Source organism: Trichophyton verrucosum, assembly GCF_000151505.1.
Source record: "Trichophyton verrucosum HKI 0517 chromosome Unknown contig00929_1.f1.exp, whole genome shotgun sequence".
NCBI lineage: Eukaryota > Fungi > Ascomycota > Eurotiomycetes > Onygenales > Arthrodermataceae > Trichophyton > Trichophyton verrucosum.
In genome coordinates, this window is record NW_003315216.1 from 1 (window position 1) to 27455 (window position 27455).

The 27455-nt window shown below is 47.1% G+C and overlaps 12 protein-coding genes across 12 annotated transcripts; 1 reads left to right on the top strand and 11 right to left on the bottom strand.

Moving 5' to 3' along the window:
* Nucleotides 1–91: 91 nt before the first annotated feature.
* Nucleotides 92–2120, bottom strand: TRV_07185 (DNA repair protein Rad4, putative; the record flags this gene model as incomplete). The annotated part of the gene is made up of 2 exons (XM_003018737.1): nucleotides 92–1777; nucleotides 1935–2120. 2 exons carry the CDS (start codon nucleotides 2118–2120, stop codon nucleotides 92–94), a joined length of 1872 nt encoding a protein of 623 aa, XP_003018783.1.
* A 368-nt stretch (nucleotides 2121–2488) lies between these two features.
* Nucleotides 2489–2998, bottom strand: TRV_07186 (uncharacterized protein; the record flags this gene model as incomplete). Its single annotated transcript, XM_003018738.1, has 1 exon — nucleotides 2489–2998. The coding sequence occupies one exon, from the start codon at nucleotides 2996–2998 to the stop codon at nucleotides 2489–2491; it is 510 nt and encodes a 169-aa protein (XP_003018784.1).
* Nucleotides 2999–3929: 931 nt separating this feature from the next.
* TRV_07187 (chromosome segregation protein (Pcs1), putative) lies at nucleotides 3930–7727 on the bottom strand (the record flags this gene model as incomplete). Its single annotated transcript, XM_003018739.1, has 3 exons — nucleotides 3930–4035; nucleotides 4094–4164; nucleotides 4344–7727. The coding sequence occupies 3 exons, from the start codon at nucleotides 7725–7727 to the stop codon at nucleotides 3930–3932; spliced, it is 3561 nt and encodes a 1186-aa protein (XP_003018785.1).
* Nucleotides 7728–9130: 1403 nt separating this feature from the next.
* TRV_07188 (uncharacterized protein) lies at nucleotides 9131–10960 on the bottom strand (the record flags this gene model as incomplete). The annotated part of the gene is made up of 2 exons (XM_003018740.1): nucleotides 9131–9231; nucleotides 9376–10960. The coding sequence occupies 2 exons, from the start codon at nucleotides 10958–10960 to the stop codon at nucleotides 9131–9133; spliced, it is 1686 nt and encodes a 561-aa protein (XP_003018786.1).
* A 398-nt stretch (nucleotides 10961–11358) lies between these two features.
* On the top strand, nucleotides 11359–13135 carry TRV_07189 (uncharacterized protein; the record flags this gene model as incomplete). The annotated part of the gene is made up of 3 exons (XM_003018741.1): nucleotides 11359–12408; nucleotides 12479–12849; nucleotides 13018–13135. The coding sequence occupies 3 exons, from the start codon at nucleotides 11359–11361 to the stop codon at nucleotides 13133–13135; spliced, it is 1539 nt and encodes a 512-aa protein (XP_003018787.1).
* Nucleotides 13136–13583: 448 nt separating this feature from the next.
* On the bottom strand, nucleotides 13584–14669 carry TRV_07190 (DUF455 domain protein; the record flags this gene model as incomplete). Its single annotated transcript, XM_003018742.1, has 1 exon — nucleotides 13584–14669. The coding sequence occupies one exon, from the start codon at nucleotides 14667–14669 to the stop codon at nucleotides 13584–13586; it is 1086 nt and encodes a 361-aa protein (XP_003018788.1).
* A 646-nt stretch (nucleotides 14670–15315) lies between these two features.
* TRV_07191 (beta-xylosidase, putative) lies at nucleotides 15316–17157 on the bottom strand (the record flags this gene model as incomplete). The annotated part of the gene is made up of 2 exons (XM_003018743.1): nucleotides 15316–16866; nucleotides 16987–17157. 2 exons carry the CDS (start codon nucleotides 17155–17157, stop codon nucleotides 15316–15318), a joined length of 1722 nt encoding a protein of 573 aa, XP_003018789.1.
* A 123-nt stretch (nucleotides 17158–17280) lies between these two features.
* TRV_07192 (uncharacterized protein) lies at nucleotides 17281–18388 on the bottom strand (the record flags this gene model as incomplete). Its single annotated transcript, XM_003018744.1, has 2 exons — nucleotides 17281–18079; nucleotides 18246–18388. 2 exons carry the CDS (start codon nucleotides 18386–18388, stop codon nucleotides 17281–17283), a joined length of 942 nt encoding a protein of 313 aa, XP_003018790.1.
* A 659-nt stretch (nucleotides 18389–19047) lies between these two features.
* TRV_07193 (uncharacterized protein) lies at nucleotides 19048–20254 on the bottom strand (the record flags this gene model as incomplete). The annotated part of the gene is made up of 3 exons (XM_003018745.1): nucleotides 19048–19448; nucleotides 19562–20071; nucleotides 20227–20254. The coding sequence occupies 3 exons, from the start codon at nucleotides 20252–20254 to the stop codon at nucleotides 19048–19050; spliced, it is 939 nt and encodes a 312-aa protein (XP_003018791.1).
* Nucleotides 20255–20826: 572 nt separating this feature from the next.
* TRV_07194 (cellular morphogenesis protein (Bud22), putative) lies at nucleotides 20827–22188 on the bottom strand (the record flags this gene model as incomplete). Its single annotated transcript, XM_003018746.1, has 2 exons — nucleotides 20827–21873; nucleotides 21943–22188. 2 exons carry the CDS (start codon nucleotides 22186–22188, stop codon nucleotides 20827–20829), a joined length of 1293 nt encoding a protein of 430 aa, XP_003018792.1.
* Nucleotides 22189–22680: 492 nt separating this feature from the next.
* Nucleotides 22681–24202, bottom strand: TRV_07195 (uncharacterized protein; the record flags this gene model as incomplete). Its single annotated transcript, XM_003018747.1, has 2 exons — nucleotides 22681–23661; nucleotides 23750–24202. The coding sequence occupies 2 exons, from the start codon at nucleotides 24200–24202 to the stop codon at nucleotides 22681–22683; spliced, it is 1434 nt and encodes a 477-aa protein (XP_003018793.1).
* A 1325-nt stretch (nucleotides 24203–25527) lies between these two features.
* TRV_07196 (uncharacterized protein) lies at nucleotides 25528–26552 on the bottom strand (the record flags this gene model as incomplete). The annotated part of the gene is made up of 2 exons (XM_003018748.1): nucleotides 25528–26300; nucleotides 26363–26552. The coding sequence occupies 2 exons, from the start codon at nucleotides 26550–26552 to the stop codon at nucleotides 25528–25530; spliced, it is 963 nt and encodes a 320-aa protein (XP_003018794.1).
* Nucleotides 26553–27455: the final 903 nt, after the last annotated feature.

Sequence of the window (27455 nt, forward strand, 5' to 3'; positions counted from 1 at the left end):
CAAACTACGCGGGCACGTAATTCGGAATTGTACAATATTGATGTACAGTCTCAGGGGATGTCACTCTAGATAAATAGTGGTTCGTGAGACGTTAATCAGACAGCAGCCACTCTGGCTCCGCATCATCATCCTCGGGGTCGTGAGATATCATGGAGCTGCGGTCTATATCGCTGTCAGAATCGACATGTACTAGCTCAGGCAGTCCCGAGACCTCTCTTTCAGGGGAATCAACTGTCATAGGAGCTGAGCGGGTACCATCTGCAGGTTGAGAGCTTCCAGGTTCCACGTTATCTTGCCGTTCAGGCCCGGTCGAAATGACAGACAGGTGTCGCCGGGTGTGGTCTTGTTCAGGAACGACAGCTAGAGTATATCGAGGATGAGAGGCAGACACTACAGGTTCTCTTTCCCGCAAGAACCCATGAGCCATATCCCCTGTAGAGGTTTGCTGTGGTATTTCCGGTTCCGGCAAAAAGCCACCACCAATGCTTTCCTCTAAATTCCCGCTGGTTTCTACCGATTCATACAGGATGTACGGGTCGTCTATAGAGTCGTTGGCAGAAGATATCATCTGGCCAACAGGGTCATTTTCGGGTAGGAATCCGCCTCCTTGTTCTTCCGCTTCTTGTGCGCCTTGCACCATGTCTCCTCGACTATCATCCCCTTCAACTCTGTAACTGTTCACCCGCTCAAGGACTCGGAGCTTGATCAAAAACAGTTTCCACATGTGAAGAGCAGCCATAGTCCGGCGGGTTTCTTCAGCCTGTTGCCTTTCATCGTTAATGCCCGAAATAATGGCTTCGAGAGCTTCTCGGTACTCAGTGGCAGCAACAATTCCGTCTATGACAGCTGTACCGTGTCGCTTTTTGAACTTGAAGCCAACAACTGCATCAGCATAATCAATGCGTAATAACTTAGCTGCTTCAGCAGCATCCGGATGTCTGAGGTGGAATCCCCCCCGCGGGACCATAGAAGGTATATATACATCAATATTCCCATACTCATTTCTTGGTACCTTCCCGTCAAGGACTGGCTCTGGAATATAGAGCTCTGTCTGATAGGCGGCATACATGGGTGTCTCAGGGGCTTCTTCATCAGGGTTGAAGATATGCTGGCGCATTTGGCCTCGCGCTTTGACTCTCTTCAGCGGCTGTTCTCCAGCCTTGACTTTACGCCCCTGTCGGTACCAGCCATCCGCACTCTTGACGGAATGTACATCTGTCCGGCGGTATACAGATTCCAACGGCGGAGCTTTCTTGTTCAGTGATAGCTTACTCAGCCCAACTTTTCCAATCTCCCGCTTTGGATATATAACCTCATTCCACCGCAGATGCTGTTCTAGAGCATATACAGGGTGATTTTTGAAGTCCTGCACACTCTTAGGCATACCTTCACTTGCCGCCTTGGCTGTCAATTCTCCAAGCTCTAGTTGGTCCCGGTCCTCTGGGATTGGTGACTCAAGCGCGTGCATGGTATGGTTCCACCATTTTTCTCCTTCTTTGGTAGATTCAACTCGGGCTTTTCTTGTTTTTGAGTTGAACGACTTCACGTATCGCCGGGTGACATCTCGGGCGAAACCATCTTCATTGAACGCAATTACGTAATTCATGTTATTGTATTTATCACTTGCGGGTGGTTCAAATAGCGCAGGTTTCCCCACGGTATTTGTAACCAGCGGATCAACACATACCCATTTCTGCATTGCATGATTAAATACTTCAACCCAGAAAACTGGAAATGGAGAGTCAGAGTGTGGTGAATCGTCTAGGGGAGAAATTAGCTATTAACTTATTTCGGAGTGAAGGGAAAGACGGGCCCGATTCCTCACCTCTTGTCTGTGGTACAGGGCTTCTTGCATGTCTTGATGAGAATTGCGGTTGCCCGATCCTTCGATGAGTAGTCGTATTTGTAGTAGCAACTTTTGCTGCTGCAGTTACGCTAGAACTTGAATCATCATCTTCAGATACGACTATGTATCCTTTTGTTCGCTTTTTGGGAGACTCTCCTTTGGCCACGCCAGTAAATGGCAGAGTCTGAAGGGAACAAACCAAGCGTGTATCAACACCCACTCCTCTCAGCATAGCACAGAATAGCTGGGCACCAAAGTCTCTCGAACCTTGCATTATCTCAGCATGTTTCCGAAAGTCAACTTTTGACTGTAATATTTCGGTACTCCCTTGCAAGGCCTGTTCTTGAGTGTTAGAGTGTTAGTTATGCAGGATTAAATCATCAAAGTAACGTTTTTTTCAAAGGAAAGAGGCAAATCAGACAGTTGGATCCTGAGCGGCGGAGCAATCCTCCAGCCAGTATGGCCTCCTCATCCCGGGTCCTGTAACTCTGAATCTTCGCCGAAAGGCTTCTGACGATTGTAAAAGGCCATCCGCAAATGTAGTAGACCGGGTGAACTGCGGAAGATCCTCTTTAGGGTTCAGGCACATGATGATACGTTTTGAAAGTATCCGGCGCAGTTTTTTCTATTGCAAAAATAATATTAGCAAGCGTAACACCACATATAAGGGATGGTACGAACCTGGGTCTCCTCATCATTACACCAAGTGTTCCGAAGTCGAATATGGCCAAGAAGACAAAGGACATGAACTTTATGTATTTCCAAGCGCAGCTTCTTTTCAGCTCCAGTTACAGGTTTCCGTCGGATAACGCCCCCTTTCTTTCCTTGGTCCGCTGCTTCCTTTCCAAGGGTAATCTGCAACGGCTCCTGATCTATATCATGTCCTGCTGGAAGTATTGAAGGTAAAATAGATGTGGTGGAAGGACCAGGCAGGCTAACATCCTCCCACTCAGGTTCTGATTCTTCCTCAGAGGCATCAAGATCGTAGACCGTTTGCGGGGGCATGGCCGCAGTCTTTTCTTTCTCTTCTTCAGACTGGCTTGTGCCCTCAACAGCTTTGATCTCCCCACGTTCCCCTATCCTCCGTCGTTTATGAGGTGGGTTGTTCCTATGGGGTAAGGCTTGGGGTAAGACCTGGGACTCATTCAGCATTTCCTGATAGATCTCGGGTATGTCGTCATTTTCATTTTCCGGAGAGCCCGGCGACGAAATCCTTCGTCTAAGTCCACCTCGTCGGGCCCGGTGAGTGGCAGGTGAATGACTTTTCTTTGCCATATCTGCTCAGCCGGGACATACACTCCGGACAGATGAATTCTTGTCGTTTTCGTTCATTAGGGCGTCAGGACCACAACCGGTTAAGCCAGGATACACTTATGCACACACTACTTGGCGAATACGATCCACTGGCAGCTGTCCATCGCTGCTCGTTCTCCTGCTTTCGTCTATGGTGACTATGCAAGACGTTGTTATAATATCACGTCTCTATAGCCCAACAGCTATCGGGAAAATATATTAAGGTTTCGGATTTCGCGCTTTCATTGTTCCGTGATCCTGCCATTGGTGGACAGGAATGGACGGCCGGCAGCCTGAAGGTTCCACCAATAGAACCTGCGCTAAGCCGAGGCAAATATTCATTGGTGACATTGACTCTGACTTCTACTTTACATCGTTCCTATTCGTATGGAGATCTGCACGTAGATAACATGTCGAGAATAGCAGAATTCATGACATGTACATATATCTCACAAATTGATAGCGACAGAGCTATGTGGAGTATGCAACATCTGGCAGATACGAAGGATAAAAATGTATAAACAGAAGGTAGGAATTGTATTCGGAAAAAGGGGGCAGCTGGGTGAATGGATATATGGCCATAGTAGTGTATTATTCGAGGAAGTTTTATTATTGAACAAGTAATAATGAGGGAGGGTCAATCAAGATACAGGGAAAGGGAGTAGGTATCTCATAACAAAGGGAATCTCTCACACAGTATATTATAGTGAAACGGACGAGTGAAGAGGTATGTAGCTGAAATGAAAACACGGCCAATCAAAGGCATCGGAAAGCTCATGATATGCAGCCATTACGCAGACAAGGCTTCGCTGGAATTGTCATTGGGCCCTGGTAAAGTAGGATTAGGAGAGCCAGACTCTCCCTTCAGGCTGGCCTGCGCAAGGACATTTGCAATCCTATATGTAAAACATAAGTAAGAGAATGATGAAGGACCCAGGAATAAAGTTCACTTACTTTTCACGGTCTTCCACCATGTCACCGCTCATGTCCTCAAGCTGTCGCAGTTGCTCCTGGATGCTCGCCACCTATATACGTAGGGATATCATAGTCAGCAAAACCTTCGATAAATAGTGCGTAATCCGCGCGGTAGGGTAAAATTAGGCAGTCCCAAATGGCTCCACGGTAGGATTAGGCATAGAAGCCCGAACCCCCAAAAAAGAGGATAAGGGCTTGTAACTAAGGATAGGAAATGAGGTGCGCGCACCGTCCCCGCGATAGAAGAGCTAAGCTTCTCACCTTCCGTGGCAGATGGAACAGAGTCCTCTGGCTTGCCATCTGTCTCATCCTTGGTAGGCTGCGTCTCTTCTTCCGTTGTAGCCCACTTGCTTGCTCCTAGGCCGGATTTCCCATTGGTAGTTCCATTGGAGGTTGGGGAGGCCGTTTTCTGTGCGTCTTTAAGATCAAATTCAAGTTCACGGATTTTCCTATTTGCTTTGGCGACAGATGCTTCGTATTCCTGGATCTTCTCCACCATCTCCATATTCTTCTCACTTAAAGCAGCCATATCGCTCTCAAGTTGGGAGTATTTCTTCTCTACCTCTTGGGAATTGGTCTGCGCCTCAGAAGCTGCATCTTTAAGCTGACTGATTTCTTTCAACGCAGCAGCATGAGCATCACTATTCTTCGTGGCGTCGGCTTGAGCTGCCTTGAGTTCTTCAGCATGCTTAGCAATCAACTCTTCTCGAGCTGCTTCCGCATCTTTGGCAGAGTTTCCTGCAGCATCAATACGTGTCTCCAGCTCTGCTTTTTCCTTCGCAAGGGTTTCCACCTGTGAAGCGTGGCTAGCTTTCAACTCCTCTATTTCTGCCTTCAAAGAATCAAGGGAAGTAGTGTCAGCAGCAGCTTCCTTAGCCTTTTCAAGGTCCGCTTGAAGTTTAGCAACAATCTCTGAGTGATTCTTCTCTGCGGCAGAAAGCTTCTCCGGAGAACTGGCTTCATATTCGGATCTTAGGTTGTTAAGTTTCTCCTCATGAGCAGCCAGAAGCTCCTCAACTCCCTTCGAGTGGGTAGATTCTAAATCTTCCTTGGTCTTTGCCAGAGTTTTCTCAAACTCTTCCTTTAGCTTCGCGTGAGAATCCTCGAGCTCCTTGGTCGAAGACTCGTTTGCTTTGTGTGATTCAGATAGAGCTGCAAATTTGGCGGAATGCTCTTCGATCTGTTGAGCATGGTCAGTTTGGAGTGCTTCAATCTTAGCTTTATGCTCGGCTTCAGCTTCTTCCTTCGCTGTCCGGAGGGTCTCTTGTTCCTCTTGTAATGTCTTGAGCTTTTCTTGCAATGCAACTGTATCCGATTCATGTTTGGCAATTTCAGCCGCATGGGAGGTTTTCATGGCCTCGAGAGCCTCAGAGTGCTGCTCCTTGGTAGAGTTGATTTCTTGGGTCTTTTCTTCTAGTGACTTATTCAAGTTCTCGATCTCGGTGCTGAGCTTCTTGTTCATGTTGACATTGTGCTCATCTTTGTTCTTGCTATCGGCTTCAAATGCTTCAAGAGCTTTCTGCAAAACTGCAACTTGAGCCTTTTTAGCCTCAACATCTGCTGTCAAAGTCTCAACAACAGACTTCTGCTGTGCAAGCTCCGCTTCAAGACCCTGAATGGTGGTTTTGAGGGACTCAATCTCAGCGGATGCCGCCGTCTCATCAGCACTCCGTTTCTCGGCATTAACCTTCTCGTTGGCAAGGGCTTCTTCAGCTTTAGAAAGTTGAGCCTTGAGGCTTTGAATCTCGGTATCGAAAGATGACTGAGAAGTTTCCACCTGGCTGCTGAGACTAGTATTTTCAGCAGTCAGTTTCTCCACCATTTTGTTAATCTCCGCAATAGCCGCTTCGTGTTTCTCTGTCAAGCTCTGGATTTCTTGCTCCGAAGCTGACTTTGCCGCTTTTATTTCTGTCTCCGCCTCACTTCTCTCTGTGTTATGCTCAGCAGCCAGTTTTGCAAGGGCAGCATCATGACCTGCTACCATCTCAGCCAGGGCACGGCCGTGTTCAGCTGTCAATTCAGCTTTCTGTTTCTCGAGCTCATCAGCTTTGGCTTGTCGAGACTTGGTAATGTCATCTTGTAGGGACTGAATTTCTGAATTCAGTTTCTTGATTTCTTCCTCTTTCTCAAGTGATGCTTTGGTTGAATCAGCGGACCCTTTTTCGGCCTCTGATCGAGCTTCCTCCAGCTGCTTCTCAAGACTGGAAACCTTTTCCTCCAGGGCAGTAACGCTTTGGGTAGACGATTCTTGGGCAGACTCTAATTCCTTCTTACTAGAGTTCAACTGTTCTTCCAGAGCGTTTACTTTCAGCTGAAGAGCCTCCGTGGCTTCCTTCTCAGCCTCCTTCAGTTGCTCAACATTTTTGGTTGCCTCATCTAGATCCTTATTCAAGGCATCAACCTTACTAGTTAACTCAGAGATAGCTTTATGTTTGGTAGCAAGTTCGGCCTCTAGACTTTGAACGGCGGCCTCGTGCTCCTTGCGTTGCAGGTTAAGTGCTTCGGTGCTCTTAGACTCCCCCAAATCGGCAGCCTCACGCTTGGCTTCTTCCAATTCTTTGACAGATCGCTCGACTGCATCCTGGTACTTGGCTTCCGTTTCCTCCAGTTTACCCTGCAAGGTCTTGATCTCCTGGGAGTAAGACTCCGCCAACTCCTCATGTTTGGAACTATCTTCACCGGATTTCTCAAGCTCTGAGATCTTGTCTTGAGCTTCAGTAAGCTTCGCTTCACTGGCGGCAAGTTGGGATTCCAATTCAGCCATTTTGTCATTCTCTGCCCCTTCATCCAGCGTAGGAGCTCCGGCAGTCCGCCTGGTAACAGCGGGTGAACCCGGCGCCCCGATACGTCTCTTTGCAGCATCCGTACTAGACGGGGCTTTGGCAGAAGTAGGAATGGTTCTATTGGTTCGCGGAGTTGTAGAGGCTGCCGGGGTGGATCTTACAGCAGGTTTAGTTGGCGTTTGCGAGGATGCAGTTGAGGGGCGGGAGGTTGCCGGTTTTCTCTCTGTCGCAGGTGTTATGGAAGACCTTCTATCCGCAGGAGTGGTAGACTGCCTTGCAGTAGTAGCAGTCCTCGAGCCCAGTGTTCCGGACATTGAAGTGCGTTTTGCAGTTCCTGAAATTCCGCTCTTTCGAGACTCGTCACCAGAGCTAGCAACAGCTTTGGCTCGTTCATCAGCCGAGCTACCGATGGACATGCGTGATGCACGGGTAGTACTTGCGGCCCCGCCAAGAGTCGTAGAGCCTGGAGTTTTTCTGGCGGCAGTATTGGCCGCAGGTCTAATTGGGGGTTTGCTGAGAGTGCTCCCCGAAGTTGACCTACCAGTTGTTGCAGCGGACGGTTTCGTAGTTCGCGTAGAGACACCGCCTGGACGCTTTGGGCCGCCAGCGATTAAGGAGCGTTTTTGGCCTGTTGAAGATGCCTGGCTCCGTGCTGGAGACGTAACCGGCTCTTCTTTTCCAGATGGTGTGTCCCTTGTGGGAGACCCCATTGATTCTGTAACAGATTGTTGAGCTTCTTCTTGATCGGTGACCGGTTGTTCTTCGGTAGAAACAACCGTGTCCACAGCCTCCTCAGCCGCAACAGGAACTGGGTCTTCGGTAGAGGACATATTGGCAACTAAATTGGCAGACTAGTCCCTTTCTTTTCCTTTCCTTTTCTAATTTGCCGCTTCGACAGCGTGTCTGATGCGTGTTTAACTAGATATGGACGGTTTAACGGACCTAGAAACTAGCCAACAAGTTAGTTTTATCATGCTGGCTCATAATATAAGCGAGAAGTGGCCATACAGGCTCAAACCACCCAGGAGGGTTTGATGAAACTCGCCAAACACAACGGGAATCACTGACTGACCAAATAGCTCAGACACCCTGAAGCTGAGATTTTTTTTTTTTTTTGCTTTTCCCTCGCGCGGGAGTTGTAATATTAGGATTATAGTAGATGGAGCTGGCCAGCCACCTCTGGGGTAGTTCTGACAGTGTATAAAAGCTCAGAGTAAGAGAAGCTTCACCTAGATCGTCCCCAAGACTATAAATCAGCACGGTTGACCACGTAAAAGGGGGGGGAGGCAATTGAACTGAAGCTGAGCCAGGGGAAACATTTCCTTTGATCCAGGCTTATAAAAAAACAGGGGGTAATCCAAACCCCTTGTCCCCTGAGGCCAGCATGAACACGAAATCTAGTAGAGAGAAGAAGGACTTACAGGAACGCTCTAGAAAGAAACAATGCTAGAGAACAAGCAAGAAAGGCAGACAAGAGGAAGACAGCAAAGGGGAAAAAAAAAGGGGGCGGCCGACTATCAACAAATCCCCACGGCAAACGCTGGTTGATGGCTTCCTTCGAGTTAGTTTAAGCTTGAAACCGTCTTTGAGGCCCGGCGGCGGAAGGTTTGTTCCGGGAGGACGGCGGAAAGATGTTCCGGTCATGTGATATCCCCTGGAAGGCGGGAGCTTACCTAAACAGGTTCCAACGACGGAAACTTGCGCCGCGACGTCCAAGGCGCTGCTGTTCTTTATAAAATAACTATCCGGGGGGCAAGCAAAGAAGAAGTTCGAGATATCAGGGAGCAGAGACAGCGGCAGGCAAGAGAGGTCGGAGAGGAGAGGTGTGGAAGAGGAGGGGGATGATGAGCGGAAGTGGAGCTGCGCCCTGTCGTGGTTCCAGTAACGCTGTGCTCCCAGTCAACCAGCCATGCACGTCTTTCTTTGGGCCGTTGATCGCCAGGCTGCTCTGATTTGATGCCTAAGAGGATAGGGCGAGATCCATGTCTGTCAGTGGCCCTGATTGACCGCAGCTGCAGGTGCCCAAGCTAATTCTTACATAGTTGGCATTCTGGCTAGCTTGCACGTCTTGGATAAAACGTCAAGATGGCGCGCCTTTTGTGGGGGAAGCTCGAGGGTCTTGCATATTAAATAAATACATCGTCATCATGCAGGGCAACACTATGTATATTGTTACTTTTCTTTTTCCAGTCTCAAGTCTGAAGCAAACGACTATGGCCTTAGAAAAACAAGGTTAATCGTCAAGAAAGCTCCATTGGCTGTAGTGCGGCCGCCTTTCATCAGGCAGAGCTAAGAGACCAGCTCGCGTTTCTACCGTCTTCTTTCGTAGCTCATCTATGCTACGGTGACCGAGGGTGTCTCTGAACTCTCTGAGAATCAATTCATACCGCTCAGGACCTGTTGATGGTTCAAGCTATCGTCAGCACTCTATCTACAAAACAAACAACAAATCAGTAGCAGCGTGTATGTCAAGCCTACCTCGATATTTTCGCAAAGCATCAAAAAGCGTTTCACTCTCAGCCCTGCTCCAGGAACAGCCTTCGTTGAGAACGGATGTCGACTCTTCTGACCCAACAGGTTCGTCATACTGATCATGAGATGGTTCTGGGCTTCGGGACCAATCGGCTGGTTGATGCGTGGTTGTTGGCTGCCTCGTGTTCGCCGGCTGCTGCCTAAACACATAGGCCATAAAGCGAACCAATACACTTATAATTCTTACTTGAGCTGCAAGTCCAGGTGGTGGCTTGGGCGGCTCTGCTTGGACTACTTCACAAAGCCTTTCAACGGAGTCCAATATCCTCACCAATTGGTCCGTTCCTTTATCAGTGACACTGTCATTAGAATAATGAGCTACCAGGCACCACTGTAATAGGCCAATCATTCCGGGGATGATGCCAGCAGCCACCTCATGAGCCAGGGTCACAAGTGTTGTTAACTTGCTAGGCGAATCTGCATTGTATGGATATGATTCAGCCATAACCTGGGAAACCCCCTTTTCTAATGTGGCAAGCGAACCCTCTTCGGTATCAGTCGAAGCAAAATTTCCGCGGCTGTCCCTCGTGCTGATCCTTTCTCTATAAGTGTCAATCCCGTTTGAGACGCTTCTAAACAAATTCTTTGTAGACTCAATTTCTAGGCCCTTTGATTGTTGTTGCATCAGCAGCTGCGCCTCGGCAATCAGTTCACGCCAGTTCCTTTCCTGATCAAATAACGTTGATGCATCCCAGAAATCCGCATCATCCCGGAGGTAATGTTGGGAATAAACATCTGTGAGTGAAATTTCCGAGTCTAGGCCGTTATCAACAGCGTCACTCTGTTGTATCGCTTCTTCATTCTCCAAGGTCTCTAATATATCCTCCTCCTTCTCATCATTGCCTTTACTCTTATCCTCATCCCCATCCTCATCCGTGTTTGTATATTCATAATCACTATCAGGTGGTGACTTCTCCAGCTGCTCGCTCACTTCAGGTGCTGAAATAGTCAGTTTTTCCCCATAATTGCTATCATCAACGTGAACATATTCGCGGTTGATAGCTGCTTTATCAGTCAGCAACGAAATGGGTGCATTATCAATAATCACGAGAGGAATATCAGATGGATTATTTTCGGGAGAGTTTCCAGTGCCAACTATATCCCCAGATTCTTCCACATAGGAATTGCTAGAGTCCTCATCCTCACTCGATTCGGTGTCAACAGTCAAGTCGGCCTGTTTTGCCGAGGTCACGCTCGTCACCTTCCTGGCGCTGGGTGAATCTATGTCTAGGTCATATATGCCTTTGGAACTACCTCTAAGCCTTCGCTGCGGGTATCTTTGTGGGCGTTTTAGTTTTCCTTTTGAGCTTTCAGCTGTTTCGTCGCCATGCAGTGGGCTAGTGGAGGGTATGTTTGCGGAATAACTAGATTCTGGAACGAATGACTCCATAAGAGCAGTAGGCTGGTTCACCGAATCTGAGCCAATTCTTTTAGCTGCCGTCCGTTTCGCGATAGTCTTCAAGTCGAAGGAGAGCTGGGTAGTGGGACCTTTGTCATCACGCGTCCTCGAAATTTGATTACTTCCGGGCATGCTTTTCAGTGCAGTTAGCGATGCTGTTAAGATGATTTGGCTAGCTCCCTTCCTTTCTGTCTATATTATGAGTAGTCATAGCATCGTAGTCAGTTGTCCGTCACTCTGAGCTTGTTGCTACTTCAATAGCCACGTTCATTAAATCGTGTCGGTTTACGGGTAAGTAGTCTGTAAACTGTTGGATAACGTATATAACTTTAACTGGGTGGTTAGTTAAATGGCTAACTAGCAAACTTGTTGACTTAACTAACTAGTCATTTTTAGTTAAACGCGACAGGCGCTTACTAACTAACTAACATAACAAACTAGACGTCATTAATCCTAACCCCGCGACCAGCTAACGATATACCTACTACAAATAACAATCCGAGTGTCTTGAGTACGAGCAAAATATAAAAATGGCCACCACAGCAGCTGCACCGTCGCTGCAACGGTTGGATCCAAGTATACCACACACTTTCATGCGCCCGGTGAAAAAGATCAATGATCACCAGGATGTGGAAACATTTCTATCCTCTGTAGCGTACAGAGATATTATGATCTTTGTTTTGCAATTAAACCGTTGCATGTTTCCCTCTAAGGCATCCAGTGAAAGCGGCTCTTCAAATGTGGAGGTGTGGACACTGGACTCCGATTCTGTTGACTTCTCGGAGCCTGTTCGCCGCCTACAGCTACTGTTATCAAAATTGGAGTCCCTCATTGATGAGGTGGCTCCAGATACTGGACCTCGGCGATTCGGAAATATCAGCTTTCGAAAATGGTGTGAGGAGATGGAATCTCGTGCAGCTTCCATTATGGATGAGTGTTTGCCACCAGAAATTCTTCAGCGGAAATCTGAGGAGGGAGAAACCGTAACGGCGAAAGAGGAGCTGATGGCCTATCTAACTGGTAGTTTTGGTAGCTCACAGAGGCTTGATTATGGAACAGGACACGAGCTTAGCTTTTTAGCCTTTCTCGCTTGTCTATGGAAGCTAAATGGGTTTGCCCAAGCAGATCCTGGGGTAGAAGAGAGGGGCATAGTTATTGGGGTTATTGAACCGTGTGTTTCCCCGTTTTATCTCACGCATGTTCCTTATGGCTCACTTTTCTTGATTAGGTATCTTCGGCTTATTCGACGTCTAATACTCACATACACTTTAGAGCCTGCGGGCTCTCATGGCGTGTGGGGCCTAGATGACCATTCTTTTATTTCATATATTTTAGGATCGGCTCAATTGTCCCCTCCCATAGGTCCTACAGATCCAACTCCTACAGAGGGCTCCTTACCGAATGCTCCAGCCACAAGCGATGTAACTAAGTCAAACATTGTTGAGAAGGAGCGAAAGTCAAATATGTACTTTTCAGCTATTGGTTTTATCTACGATGTTAAAAAGGGCCCGTTCTGGGAACATAGCCCGATGTTATATGATATCTCAGGAATAAAAGATGGCTGGGGAAAGATTAATAAGGTAATGAATCAAATTTTGCCATGCTTTTTAGGAACCGTGTAACAATTTCTAACTATTGATGTGAAAGTAGGGCATGATCAAAATGTATAATGCGGAGGTTTTGTCAAAGTTCCCCGTGGTACAGCACTTTCCCTTTGGGTCATTATTTGTTTGGAAACAGGACCCAAATGCCACCTCAACAGCTCCATCGGCACATACATCAAGTGGGCCACAGATTCGAACGCAGATCCCGACGTCTCCATCCCTCTCTGCTCAATCAAACGCGGGTACCCGAGCTCCATGGGCTTCGAAACCTACTAGTGTCGAAATGGGGGACCTTCGAGGAGGAGTACCGTCGTCTCACCAAATACCAGCTACAAGAGCTCCGTGGGCCAGCCAAGGTGGCCAGCAGCGAAACCTACCACAGCGAGAGCCATTTCCACCTGCAAATTCCTCAGAGAGGTGAATACTCATCGCACGTTTGGTTAACTCAATGTGTAGCAGTACATAAAAAATAAAGAAATAGTCGTGCCTTCGCGCACCCATCGCTGATGAATGTACCTCATCGCAATGAAATTACACCGATCTGATATTACACTAATAATATACTAAAACACTAAATTTATATAGGGAGGTATATCGAGGCAAATTTTATATCTCCACCACTATATTAAATAGAGCCTCTCTAAATAAAAGAGAGGTTTTCTTTATTGTCAAGAAACCTACCCTTCCCGAGAAAATCAAATAAAAATTACCCTTCTTACTAGTTACTGGATTATATGGGAAAATATTATATATTATTTTCCTATTATATCTCCTTACATTAAATTAGAAAAATATATCAGGAAGTATTATTCACTAGTAAAGAGGACTCTATTATATCTAATAGCTATATAATACTCATGGTGCTTAAGATATGGAATTTGTCTTGATATACCTCTCCACATAAATTTGGTGTTCTGGTATATTATTAGTGTAATATTGCAATGAGGCGCACCCAAAAGGGGTGGGTGTGTGAATACACAAGCATTTCTTGATGTATGCTCCCTACTTCTAGTAATATGGCAAATGGTTATGCAGTTCAAGTAGAAATAAATATATGGGTATCAAAAATAAATAAAAATAAATAAATAAATACCAGACTCCAAACATGCAACTTAAGGTGCCCTCTCTATGTCTATGAGTTCATCAAGGTACTAATCCGACTCCGACCCGTAATCCACCAGCCCGGAACTAAGAGGTATCTGACCTTCTGGCTTTTGGGAGGGTTTTAACTGGCAGCGATTCCCCTTAGCGCTACCTTCATTTCTGGTCTCGTTGTTTCTGGTTTCCTTATTCTTGGCGAGTTTATCGTCTGCTGCATCATCACTTTCATCTCGTGTTCCAGTCAATATCTCATTTGCCAACTTGCTTGGCCTTCTTTTCTTTGCAGCACTTGGTGGATGTTGCCAAATAGATTCGTCTATGAGAAGAAATGGATCGACCGCTGCTTTCGTGTTTCCTTGAAGCTTCCTTTGTAATTGAGCCTTTTTCTCAGCAATCAGACCCCCCCTTTTTTCCCGCTTCTTCATTTGACCAGATTTGGAAGTAATAATCTGCTTATGTTGCGTGGAGGTATCTTCGAAAAGTGGTTTCGTTCGAAGGTTCGACGGCAAGGTCAGGGAGGAGCCAGGGTCACTTTCTTGCCCGAATTCAACTACCCCAGCACGAACACGGTCACCCTCAGTCTCATCAAGTAAATCGACCCCCAAGCTATATTTTTCTTTAATAGCTTCCGTCTCGGATTGTGTTGCCTCCCGTTTCTTTCTGTCTTCCCTAAATGCCCTTCGGAGCTTTTTTGAATTTTCATACGGATCTTCCCAGTCGCGATCCTGTCTCTTTAATAGTTCGTCCATCCGCATCTTTTCAGTCATGTATTTATTTTTATCAGCAATTTTCCCCTCTAGGGCAGCAAACGGGTCCGTTGTCTCATTTTCTCCCTCATTTCCAGGCATTCGTACTCGAATTTCCCCAGCTCCAGTAGAAGTCTCCTCATACTCTCCCTTTCCTATATCCGCGGTAACCTTCCGTCTTGCTCCCTCAGTAACCACATATTCTGTGTGTTGGGGATCTGTCCGTATCTCTATCCAACCCCCACATACGCTATGCTTCATGCGGAAGCTATATATAGGGGTGGAATAGTAATTTCCAACCTTCTTCTTAAGAGCGTTGAATCGTACTCCTTGTCCTATGATCACGGATTCTGCCGGTTGACAAGTCGAGCACCAAATTGGAAATGGCATCTCAAATCTCACTGTAAGTTCTCCCGTAGTTTGCAGGTTTCGAGCGCGAGCACCGAGTGCATGCTTGCCAGCAAGCTTATTCCCAGAGACGACTCCTTCGTACTCCGGAGGGACATATCTGATTCGTCATTAGATTATTCGTATCTTCGTTGGCTATTCAATCAATGCTTTGGGGGGTAGAAGGTTTTAGAACGCACCGTCCCATATCTGTTAGAGAACTTGTGTCAATAATTATCATTGAAAATGAGTGATCCATAGAAAAGACTTACTAAAGCCCTGCATCGTGTGGGAAGTTATAGAGACCAGCCTCTATTAAAATAGCTACCCAGAGACTCTATTGAACTGCACAGCATGTATGGCAATCGTATCCAGATGAAGCGCTTGGTGCTTTGTATGTCTAAAATATGCACACTCGACGTCATTTAACTCGAAACTAATTTTGAGCCGCACTCCCACGTGACCATAACTAACTAGGTAGGTAGTTAGTCCATAACTAATGGGTAACTACAGTCTCCACTAGTTCTCACAATTATTTATATTGCACCCCAACCAAAATCCTGTCACTGAGAATCTACCTTATTTCAAATAATAATTATTCTATTCTTATAATATACTCAAAGATAGCTACACCGAATCATGAAAAAGGTTATGAAACGGCTCTGCATGCCCCGGAACTGATTTCACACATGATATGCAAATCTTCAACACTCTCGCCGATATGTAACTTCACCCCTTTCCCATCAACCGGAGCCTTCCAATCCTGAGTCACCACATCCCAAACACTCAAGTCCTTCCGGGTGAGTTCCATTCTCAATATCTCTTCTTGCCCTGGAGCAAGTTTTGAGGTCTTTTCAAATTGACGTAGCTGCAATTTGGGTGTGTTTGCAGCCAGTTCAGCCGGCAATTCGACATACAGTTGAGCCACGGCACGACCGGGCACTTGTCCTGTGTTCTTGACTTTGACTGCGACGGTGAATACTACATCCCATAGAGCTGGATTCCCACCTTGAGACCCTCCAGCTCTCGGATCAGGTTGTGGCGTGGTCTGATACCCCTTGGGATATATGAACTTCGAATCGGCTTTGACGCCAGCTGGATTATCAAGATATGGATACAGATAACGCCATATCCTAGGGAAGTTCTTCGGCCATGCAACTTCGGAACCATCTGGAATTTTATCAGTATATATCGGTGTCGTGCCCTTTGGCATCCGAGGAGGAGGATACTCGGATAGTCGGGTTCCAGCGGTTATCGTAGCCCCGTTAAATCCGAAAGTTGTATAAGAGAGCCCATAGCCAAATGGGTAACGGACCGATTTTCCTTCTTTCTGGAAGTGGCGGTAGTCGACATATAAGCCATCAACAAAATTGTCCTGGATCTGCCCAAATGGCTGGTTTAAAAGGGATGAGCTTGGAGAATAGTCCGATTCAGATTTCGGGATTGTATAAGGGAGGTGGCCGCTGGGACTGACATCACCAAAGAGAATGTCTGCCACTGCATTCCCCGCCTCTTGGCCTGGAAGATGGGCAATAAGGACACTTTTTACTGCGGGCAGGTCAACCCATTTCTCCAGAAGTGTCGGCCCAACAGTGTGTACGACCACAACGACGCTTGAGAATTTCTTGGCTGCTTCTTGGATCAATTTATCGCCTCCGTACCATAGTTCCAGGCCAGCATAGCTTCTATCTCCGGGATTTCTTTCAACTGTGATATAATTTTCTCCAGAGTCGGAGTTGACAAAGACAATAGCGACATCCTCCGGGTTTACCTTAATATTCGAAGGAAATTTGTTCGTGATATAGGATTTGGAAGTTGTCGACCTGTTCTTGATGGCTTCTTCTGGTGTACTCAGGTATGGTAACCTGGAAGTTCCGCTACCCCAACCCATTGTTAGGACACCCTTATTGCAGCCTTTATCGGCGCAATAATTAATCCCTTTTGGATTTGTGCCTGCATCTTCACCGAATATTGCTAGAGATGCACTTGTCTTCAGTGGGAGCAAGTTATCTTTGTTCTTGACAAGTGTAATAGCGTCTCTCGCAATAGTCCTCGCAATTTCCTTATGGTTCCCCTGGACATCGACGAATTTGTTGACTATGCCCTTTGGAGAAAACACGGCTCCAGGATAGAGAAGGCCACTCTCTTTTTGGGTATTGGTTGAGAAGTTTGGTTCCGGGTAGTTGTCATCTTGTCCAAACTGAAACCAGGTCGCAACAATTCTAGTTACCTACGTAACACAGTTAGAAAATTGCTAACGACTTTATAAGCTTATAAAGGCTGAACCAGAAATTGGAATTTTTAAGAAATACGCCCATACCATGTCGTTAAGGCGCTCCAAAGGAATGGTCCCATTGAGAATGGACCTGGACATCTCGTATGCCCAGAATGCGCCACCCGCCAGCGGGACTGGGCCATCACCAGGCATAGCCATATCAAGGCCTGCTAGGGCCGAGGAGACTCCGCCAATTTGGCCAAACCAGTCGCTCATAACTAGTCCTTGGAAACTAAGCTCATCTTTAAGGATTCCGTTTATGAGAAGACTATTCTGGCTACAGGTAGAACCATTTACCTGTCAAATAGCCGTTAGCATCACCATCTCCACAGATAACATCTAAGCTGAGATAATGAATATAAGTGGTTGTGGTACATCGTTATACGCCATCATCAATGCTCCAACTCCAGCCCGGACTGCCTCCGCGAATGGCCATAGATATAATTCATGCAATGTTCGATCATCGATATTCGACGAATACCCGCGCTGCACCACGTTTGTCATGCGATGGATTTCTTGTTCGTTCCCAACAAGATGTTTCACCGTTGCTATAACACCGGACTTCTGGACACCTTTGATAGTCAAGGCACCACCAATGGCTTGAAGTGACGGGTCGGCCCCAAAGCCTTCCCAATTCCGACCACCTCGAGGTTTACGTCCAAGGGGACCAACTGAGGGTCCCAGATGAAAATTCACTCCCTTGCCACGGAATTCCTCGCCCATAGCAACTCCACGCTCGTACATGAGCTTTTTATCGAAAGTCGCTCCAACAGTAATTCCGGCAGGGAAAGCAGTGTTATGATCTGTGTTCCGCACGCCCAGGGGCCCATCCTGAAGGCAGAGATTTGGTATACCGAAGCGCAAAGCACTGCCTGTTTGGCCGACACAAGGACCCATAAAAATCCCAGTTCCTGTCGTCAGGTTCACCTTTTCCGCAAGAGTCATATTGGCGACAACCGCAGCAGCCTTTGCGTATGCAGCCTGCCATTCCTGGACCCAGCCTCCTTTGGGTGTTGGGTAGTAAGGAGGCGAGTTATAACCGGGAGGGACATCAGCGCGTACATTCAGAGTCGATCCAGACGCAGTGGTAAATAGACAGGCAAAAAGAAGAAGAGGGGGAACCAATCTCCATGTCTCGCTAATGAACAACATGGTCAATTCTCATTCTTGGTTTATAATATTCGGCCAAGGACGATTATATCCAGCCGTTGCCTGGGAATGCAAGCCTTATTATTTAAACATTTGGCACTCTACAATTTCACCTTGTGAGGGTGGCCCATGCTACGGAGAACCGCACCATATACCCAGCAATGGGGTCTCCTCCATCTACCATGCTTGCAGCCACCAAGGCTGCAGCTAGCTGATCACACTCCATCTGTAGCCGATCGCCACTGCCCCTGTTCGGCTTCGAACTCTGGTGGAATGTGATTTCACAAACCACAGCCATTATTATTGCATGTACGGAGTACCCCGTAGGGAGGGGTAGAAAAGGTTACTTCCGATTCTTTTAACTACTTGATCAGCAGAACTGGTTATTGTACCCATGATGGAGGCTCGTTTTCGGCATCATGTGTTTTGTATCATGTTACACACTCCATGATGCTTACCTATCAACTGGTGTGGCCCTGCAATTTGAATCAGCTAAATAGTTAGTAATTGGTAAACTATTGTCTTGTATTCTAAGGAGTAACCCGTTGCGTGTTCTCCATAGATAGAGTGGACTCTTCAAAAAATTTCCGCCTGTCGAGCAAAATCTCCAACTCAATGTCTAGCATGATGTAGCATTCATTGAGAGGGAAAAAAGGGGGTTGGAGTTACGAGTTCGTTAACTAGCAGCTGACTAACTAATTAAGGAGGTCAACTATTTTAGCTAGGCTGTATCACAATGTCCAAGCAGCCACGAGCCCCTTTAGGTCATGATCCCACCGAGATCATTTCTACATCTAAAGTCTTGCATGAAGTGGATAACTGCCTAATAATTCTCTATATAAAAAAGGCGATAACATGTGGGGAACATCTAGCTCCTACGGAGTACTTATAAGCAAAAGCAAGAAGCAACCGGCTAACCATCGGAACATTTCAAAAAGAGCTGTCGAGAACCAGCACTCAGTTAGAAAAGTATCCAGGGAAGAGCCACGACATCTTAGAAAGTGCCGAGGCACTAATGTTGCCAGGTTTCGTACTCAAGCCGAATTTTGCACTACCTTCAAGGTGTTTCCCCTTAACTAGGTCTGCGTGTTCGTCCTTGGTCAGTTCGTCCAGGACAGCGCTGATGAAATTTTTTGCATTTACAGCGTTTGCTTTCATGTTGCCCATGACCATTTCGACGGTGACATCCTCAGTGCCGCAGTGCCAGCAATCATAATCCGTTGACATGCAGATCATCTGATATGCCATTTCCGCTTCACGTGCTAGTTTGGACTCTGGCAAGCAAGACATGTTGATGACACTGCCACCCCAGCTACGGTAGAGGTTGCTCTCCGCGCGGGTGCTGAACTGTGGGCCCTCTATAATCGAGATGTCAGCGTTTGTTCACCCTTCCCTCGAAGCTATATAGTAAATACTGAGCAGCGTAGGTAACTTGGTGGTTAGTTTGATAAGCGGAAAAGAATGAGCCTACCCATGCATATCAAAGTGCCACGGTCATGGAGAACGACTCCCTCCCCCTCCAGACTATGGCCGCAAGCCCTAACAACTTTGGCCATTTTCTCGTCGAACGGATCGGCAAATCCAACGTGGTTTACAATTCCATCCTCAAAGAACGTCCACGGCCGAACTCCTTTGGTACGATCAATTACTTGGTCAGGGACCACAAAATCTCTGGGCTTAATTTCTTCTTGCAAGCTGCCAACAGCGGAGAATGCTACAACGCTACGGACTCCGATAGATCGTAGAGCAGCAATATTGGCACGGCTTGGAACCTCGTGAGGAGAAAGCTGATGATGAAGGCCATGTCGGCTAATGAATGCGATTGGGACAACCTTGCCGCTAGTGGAACAGGTGTGGTGAAGGATTGAAATCGGTGAGGATGGTTCGCCCCATGGGGTTGTGATGTTGAGGGTTGCGACTTTTGTGAAATGAGGGAGCTCACTCAACCCGGTGCCGCCGATGACGCCGATATGGACGGGCTCTAAAAGGGACAATTGTTAATCAATGATGCGCATTCAAAGCTATCAATACCGATCGGCGCCTTAGATTTCGAATCAACTGCTCGCCGGCCGCGGAGGGGTATAGAGGGGTAGATGTAGTAACGCAATTGAAGACATGGCTAGGAGTAGTAGATACCTTTATAAGTGTCAGAGGTAATGGTCATGGTGAATAGTGTCCGTAGTATAGACCGATATGGTGATTATCCGTCTATGCTTTGTGGTTTGTAGTTTGAAGTCGTGAAGTCGTTATCATCGAGGGGTTAGGTACTTTTTTTTGCTACTCTCCGATTTTTACCGCTGACTCAGCTCGCCCCTGGAGTATAGGGGGTCTCCAGGCGGAGATTTTTTCGCTATGGGATCGCGAGCTTGATGGGATAATTAATGAGGATAGGCTGGGTGGACAGTAGGTATAAGAGATCTATTACCTTTATATGTTAAGGTAAGCTTGCATATTGTGTCATGCCCTATCTAGATCTCACATAGCGCTAATTAATATCAGGGCGCACTTTTTATTAGCAATGGCATCTTCGGTATAAGAGAAAGCCATATTACTACGAAAGGGCAGTCTCCTCGGCTGCCAGGAAGAGATTTCTAGCGCATCCGAGAACCTGCTCCGTATAAATTTGCCTAGTCAATGCCACACTGCTACGGCGTATCTGATGGGTAGGCATGCAGTTCGGTTGCTTCTTAACATATTTATCTAGTCATTGTTGACTAGCTAGGCTGTCCACCTGTCCTAATCAAATACAACCTTCTTGCCCTGGAATGAAGTTTGTGCTTTTGACTGTTTGCGTTTAATTGCCGCCTGCCATGAAGGATGGAGCGGTTTGTCATTGTTGGGGGGCGCGGTTTTTGGTGTAGGCGGCACAGCTTGTACCTGGGCTGTATTTGATCCAGTAGCCTCCTTCCGTTGACCTCCACGTATCTTATTTCTTCCATATCTTCCTCTTGTATCTTCCTCCGTTGTAGCTCCACGGCGTAGATCCCAGCCGCTATCCCGATTCTTGCCTTGGGCTTGTTCCTTCGCCTGCTTTTGGATATGTCTCGCATTACTTCCATATTTCTTCTCCCAAAGCTTTCGTCTTGCCTGTTGGCCCATCCTATTCTTCCGTTCAGGGATGGCGGATGTGTAATCCTGCTCTGGCTCAGATTCAGAACCTGACCAGTATCCTCCCATGAGTGTCGGGAGGAATGTTGTAGCTGTAGTAGACTTTTGTTTGGGTTTTGAGGACTTTGTCGTAATAACATCTGATTCGTCGGACGTGTCTGATGATGTGGGTGATAATGACATGTCGTCCATTGGGTTGTATCTTGCACTTGCTGGCTTCGTTTTGTTATTGTCCCCATTGTCATTTCCATTCCCATCCTCCGAACCAGACGCAACAAGTCCATCAAACCGGGACATATTCATCTCTTCGTCGTCATGAGAGCCTTCTGGTTCTCCATCTGTACTCTCATCATTATCGCCCATGGCTCTATCTTCTCGCATACTCTTGGATAGCTGTTTTTGACCCCCTTTCGCTGCGAATTTCTTCGATTCCGTGTCCCCAGACAAACCAAGTATATGCCTTATATCATTCATAATCCCTGGAAAGACTTTCTTCACTGGATTTGAGTTGAACAACCGGGCAGAAACGTTGGCTTCAGCATCACCCTTCTTCCCCTCGTTTGATATGCGCTCCGCAAGCTTCAAATGAATAAATGCAGGTGATTCAGCAATTCGTTTCGTTTTAACCATCTGTTTTATCAGGTATCTTTCGGCGGTTTTATGCAAATCCAAGGCCTGGAGTTGCGGTAGTTAGGAATTGGTCTCGAGCTTAACATCCGGGCTATTAGAGCAGTAGTGTCGCACCTTCAAAGCTTCAACCTCATTCAAACGCCGATTCAAAAGCATTCTGTCGCTCTCTTGTCTTGCAGACTTTTCTCTCCGACCTAACTTCTGCCGTTCGAATCCTCTGGCAACTTTGAGTGCACGATGAAGAAGCACCACGCCATGTTGGACCGCCTGGTCAAGGCGTAGCCTCTGTATTCTCAGCTTCTTATCGCCCCAGTTATACGAATCGTCCTCTTCCAATACATCGCGCTTTCTTTTCGCCATTTTTTCAGGGTTTTCTGGATGGGCCGTGATAGTTCCAATAAGTTGATAGTTGAAGTTGTTGGAAGTTGAAGACTTAGCTAGTTAGCTATTTGCGCCAAGACATTTTTTTTTATTCCTTATCTTGAACTAGTTAACTCGCCAGCTAGTTAGTTGCGATAAGATCTATAACTAACTACTCTATTATTACCAATGAACGCAACTTACCTGAGGTACCTAACCAAGGCTGTGTAGGTTAGGTACCTAATATGACTTGAGCATGGAATGGTAAAGGCTATTCGTGTATGTCAGGTTTTATAGTTATGCTGGCGCAGAAACCGCTCCATAACTCGATAATGACTTAATTAGGCGCTAACGCGCAGATTGTTGTATATATGATGGTCTAGCCCAAAAGAAGAAAAAAAAAAAAAAAAAAAAACCCGACTATACGAGTCCGAATGAAAGCCAAAAATTAATCTAATGTGCAGGTATCTGGTATGCAAGGTTCTGAGTCGCTCATTTGAACATGTCCTCGCTGTGCTCTAAATCTTCTTCTTCGGCAAAACCAACTACCGTGTTGGTCATCTCATTGATGACGCTGATGACACGTCGTTTGCGGCGTACTGTGTTTCCTTCTGAATCTCGCTTCATGGCTGTATTTAGCGGGCTTGCAATGTTTGATTGCTTTTGCCGGTCCAGGATTTGTCGGACATTGTCAACCGTGCTGGTACTGGGTACGCGTACCCATTCTTCAACTTGATGTCCAATCGGCATATCGCGGTCGACATTTTCGATATTATCCTCTGGGTCATTGCACGCAACCATGTTCCGCAGCCTTCGGGGTGAAACAATGTAACCAGGCCGTATAAAAGCCCAAGGCTTAGAAGTCGAGCCTCGAAGGGACGCACGCATCACATCAACAACACGTAGTGGATAACCGTTCCTTGGTGATGCCGTGGGGATTAACTCTGCCGGGATCATGACATCTGTTATTGAACGACAAAGTGTTGTTTCAGTAGGTGGTAATGCTGGCTCAGGTTCATCTTGAATGCCGTTGACAGACATCGACTGTGAAGGGGTAGTCGATGTAGAAGTCAGGGGTGTTGAGCTCCCAGATATTGAGGTCGAAGCGGCGGCAGCTGTAGCAGCTCCGATAGCACCACCAGGGTGATATCCCTTGAAAACCTCAGCGGGCCCTCTTCCAGGTGTAGTATGAAGCCGTCGAGCCACGGCGAGAGCCAAAGCATCGCCAACAGCCAGTGCAACAGTGGTCGAGCTTGTAGGAGCACAAACACCGAACGAAACTTCCTCTGGTTCATGGATGGGCGAGGGAAGTAGAATCGTGTTGGCATTACTAGAACCAGCTAGTAGTGGACACGATGATGGCTGTTTGTACGCTGTTATCACAATAACAGACGTTGTCGGGGGGAAATGTGGAAGGACGAGCAGTAGCTCAGATGTTTTGCCAGAATATGTGATGAAGAGGACGGTGTCCGTCTATGTGAGGGCGCATATTAGCACCGCATTCATATCCAGCAAGGGGGAGCAAATTCCAGAAGGAAAACAAAAAAGCCATCGGACTTACCGGCCTCACCATGCCAAGGTCTCCGTGTAGCGCTTCCGTTGGATGCAGGAACGAGCAGTATATCCCTAAACTGTTCATTGTGGCCACGACCTTTTCCCCGATCTTACCACTCTTCCCCACTCCACATACAATCAGCTTGGATCCCGCATTGATAGTGTTAGCAATCTGTTCCACAGCTCGTTCCATGTTATTCCGCGCCATCTCGTTGGTGCTATAGACTCGCTCAAGGTTTTCCAGGGCGGCCCGTTCCGTAGCAATGACATGGATTGCCGTATCGACAGACGATGGATGGGGTGATGACGAGGATGCGGAATCAACGCCCGGATCTGGGGGAGTCATGGGTAATGGTGGGATGAGGTTCGACTTGATGGCCTGTGGATTCGAAGGAACTATCGGAGGTGACATAGGAGAGAGCTGGCGGGTGCGTTTCCTGGCGTAGAGAGTGGACACCATATTGTGAAGAGCACTCGTTAGGCCCCAGCAGTAAAGGCAGCGTAGACGTAGGCCTGCGAGAGAATTTGATCGTAGAGGGGTGTTTATTGACCGCTTCTCAGTAGCGGGGGCGCAAAAGATATTGGTATCAGTATCACGGCGATAAAGAATAAATTATAGAGTAAAGATAACAAAAAAATTTCAATGGAATCCGAGCACCGTTCGGCTAAAACGAAATCCGGAACAACGGCAAAGATAGGGGATCCAGACAGAAACTGGTCTCATATATTCATATTCCCAGAAGTCTGAAAAATGGTCCAAGGGTAGACGGAGGAATGAAATATCCGAGGGAGGAGAAAAAAGAGCCCCGAGAAGGCCTCCAGACCAACAGGATCTTTGCCCCAGGGCCGTTTTGCGATGCAGGGATGATGCAAACGGCACGCCAGCCAATGGGCACGGCACTTGGTACGGCGGATTTAAGGGGGACCTGTAGCTAATCAGCCAGGTCAAGTGTGACAGGCTGGAATCAGAACCAAGCCCGCCGCCTCCGCAGCCTTCTGTGAGGGTGTTTGCGTCTGTTGGAGGGGATGGCACCGCGAGAGAGGCGTTTTGAGAAGAGCCGAGAGGAGGGAAAAAAAAAAATAAGGTCTGCGGGTTTTAGATTGATAAGATCAAGGTTCACTGCTTAGTCAGTCGCAGGCGGGAAGTGTTGGCCCGTGGTTTGGTATTTCGCCATCCACCTTTCTTTGAGGTTGGACGCTGGAGAGGGAGGTATCTGCTTGCCGAATAATGAATGGGATCCAGAGTAACTAAGGGGCTGAGCAGAAAGTTTGGTTGGCGGAGTTTTTCTCCAGAGGCTAAAAGACGAGAAGGACGGGGTGCGCCTTACGGACGGAGCAGTTGGCTGTTCGCACCTCCAGTACGGATGAAACAGATAGAGTCGGCGGATGCTGAGGAATCTTGAACTCTCTTTGCGAAGATGATAGTCTGGCGCAGAGCCAAGGGATGTTGACATGCATGCTGTGCGAGAGGCGCCAGTTAGATGGAAACAATGATGGAATCATCTGTTGATGTTGAGAAGAAAAAAAAGCAACTTCTGACCACCACATGGAATCTTGGATGTAACTATGTGCAGGTCAATGCTTCAGAAGCGAGGTTTCGATATTTTTGATGAAAAACAGAAAATTACATGGCATAGTAGTACAAATGTGAGCGTCGTCTTCTTGCCTTGTCTGTCCAAGGATGAACGAGAACAAAAAAGCAAAGAGTTGCTGACTATTCACCGAACGGAAGTCGGCCGTCGTCGGTGGTCTAGAGGAGGGTAGGCGGTAGCAGCGGGAAGAGTATCACTTCAAGGGTTTGACTCCTTTATGAATTGCTGCAATGCCCAATGACAGATTCTCGTAGCCATCGCCCGGAGTAAGGAAGCCGGCTTTGCGGATCATGCCGCGAAACTCCTCCTGGCTTGGGAACCTCTCGATGCTCTCAACGAGATACTGATAGCTGGCACGGTCTCCAGCCACAAGCTGTCCGATAAGTGGAATAGCACCAAAGCTCCACCGCTTGTATACCTCATCGAAAGCGCCGACGGTCACCTTGCTGAACTCGAGACATGCAAAGACTCCGCCAGGCTTGAGGATGCGGTAAGCCTCCTCCAACGCAGCCTGCTTGTTGGTAAAATTACGGATGCCAAACGCAACGGTGTAGAGGTCGACTGAGTTGGATGGGATGGACGGCATTGACTCTGCATTGCCTTGCATGAACGACAGCCTATCGGAGTTATAATATGGCGTGTCAAGACTCCGCTTTTTCCCCTCTGTTAGCATGTCCGGGTTGATATCAGCAACCGTAACCCGAGTATACTGATCATGCTTGATGTTTGTGGCATGGTCCAGCATGCGAAATGCAATGTCTCCCGTCCCACCAGCAACGTCGAGTATATTCCAGCCCTGGTGCTCGACCTCACTGCTGCCACTCTTGCCGGGGCCTTCACGCGCGTACTGACGGCCAGGATTTAACGACCGTACAAAATAGTCCTTCCATAATCTGTGAATGCCGAGTGACATGAAGTCATTCATCGTGTCATAGGAGCGAGCCACTGAGCTGAAAACGGCACCAACTGCATGGGGAGTCAACAAACAGAGCTTCACTCGACTAATTAAAGGCAGGCAGACACCTTACCTCGAGATTCCTTCTCAGATTCCCGCACCGTCTCGAATCCAAAATGAGTCTTACGCTCATCAGGTTGCTGACCTGGGCTCTGCAGTCGAGCAGAGCAGGAGAAACACCTGTAAGGAGCTTGAGACACCATCGGCCGTCTCTTTGCACTCCAATGCAGTCCTCGCCACGCACTTCTTGATGACATGTTCATTATCTCAACAAATCTATCTCTTTGCAACCCTTGTTCTCTCTTTGCTTTCCCGCGTTTGTCCGATCACTCTTTTGCTGCTTTTCTGAAGCTCAAAAAAGCTCCAGAAATTTAATTCCTCTAGATTATGTAACACAACCTCAAGTTATATCACGTGATAAAATCTGAGCCTCAAAACTTTATTAACCAATTGTGGAAAGTCTGCTTCAAGGCCCTTTTAGCATCAACAACTCACAAGTATGAAGGTGCAATGAACAACAACAAATAGCATTTCACTGTATTCTATGACTACCGGTGGGGCCGCATTGCATTACTTAGGAATAATGACGACCACATAAATATACCTAGGACCCCAATATTATATCCGAACTGGGCTCAGTTCTGTGGTCTCTCTAGGGCCAGGACAGCTCAACTCATCCAGTCCTTATATTGCCTATAGCAAGTGGAATAGCCTGGGATGGAACTGTCGGCTCAATCTTTTTAGCTTGAAACCGCTATTCTTAAACAATGAGAATATATAATAGCTGAGATCCTGACATCCGTGTTGGCAAGGCAAGGAGGTGGAAGCTCTTTGCTTTGAAAATACCCGATTGCCAGTCACGGTAATGGCTCTATGTCCCTTCATATCACCTGTGAGGCATTATAAGAGCTAGCTTGCGTTTGAGTGGCTAGGTGATGCACCTGTCCAGGTGATTGATCTTGGCTATAAGACTTGGATACTGGTAGTTGCGGGAAGTATATATGGAAGATATATTGGAAGGAACCATGCATATAGCGACTGCTCGAAATATCTTCAATATCCTCGACTTCAGAGAATTATGCAAACATAGAAACACAACCAAAATGGATGGAGAATACTCTTACGACTGACTCAGAAGTTGCATGACTGCCATGTTACGAGGAGAA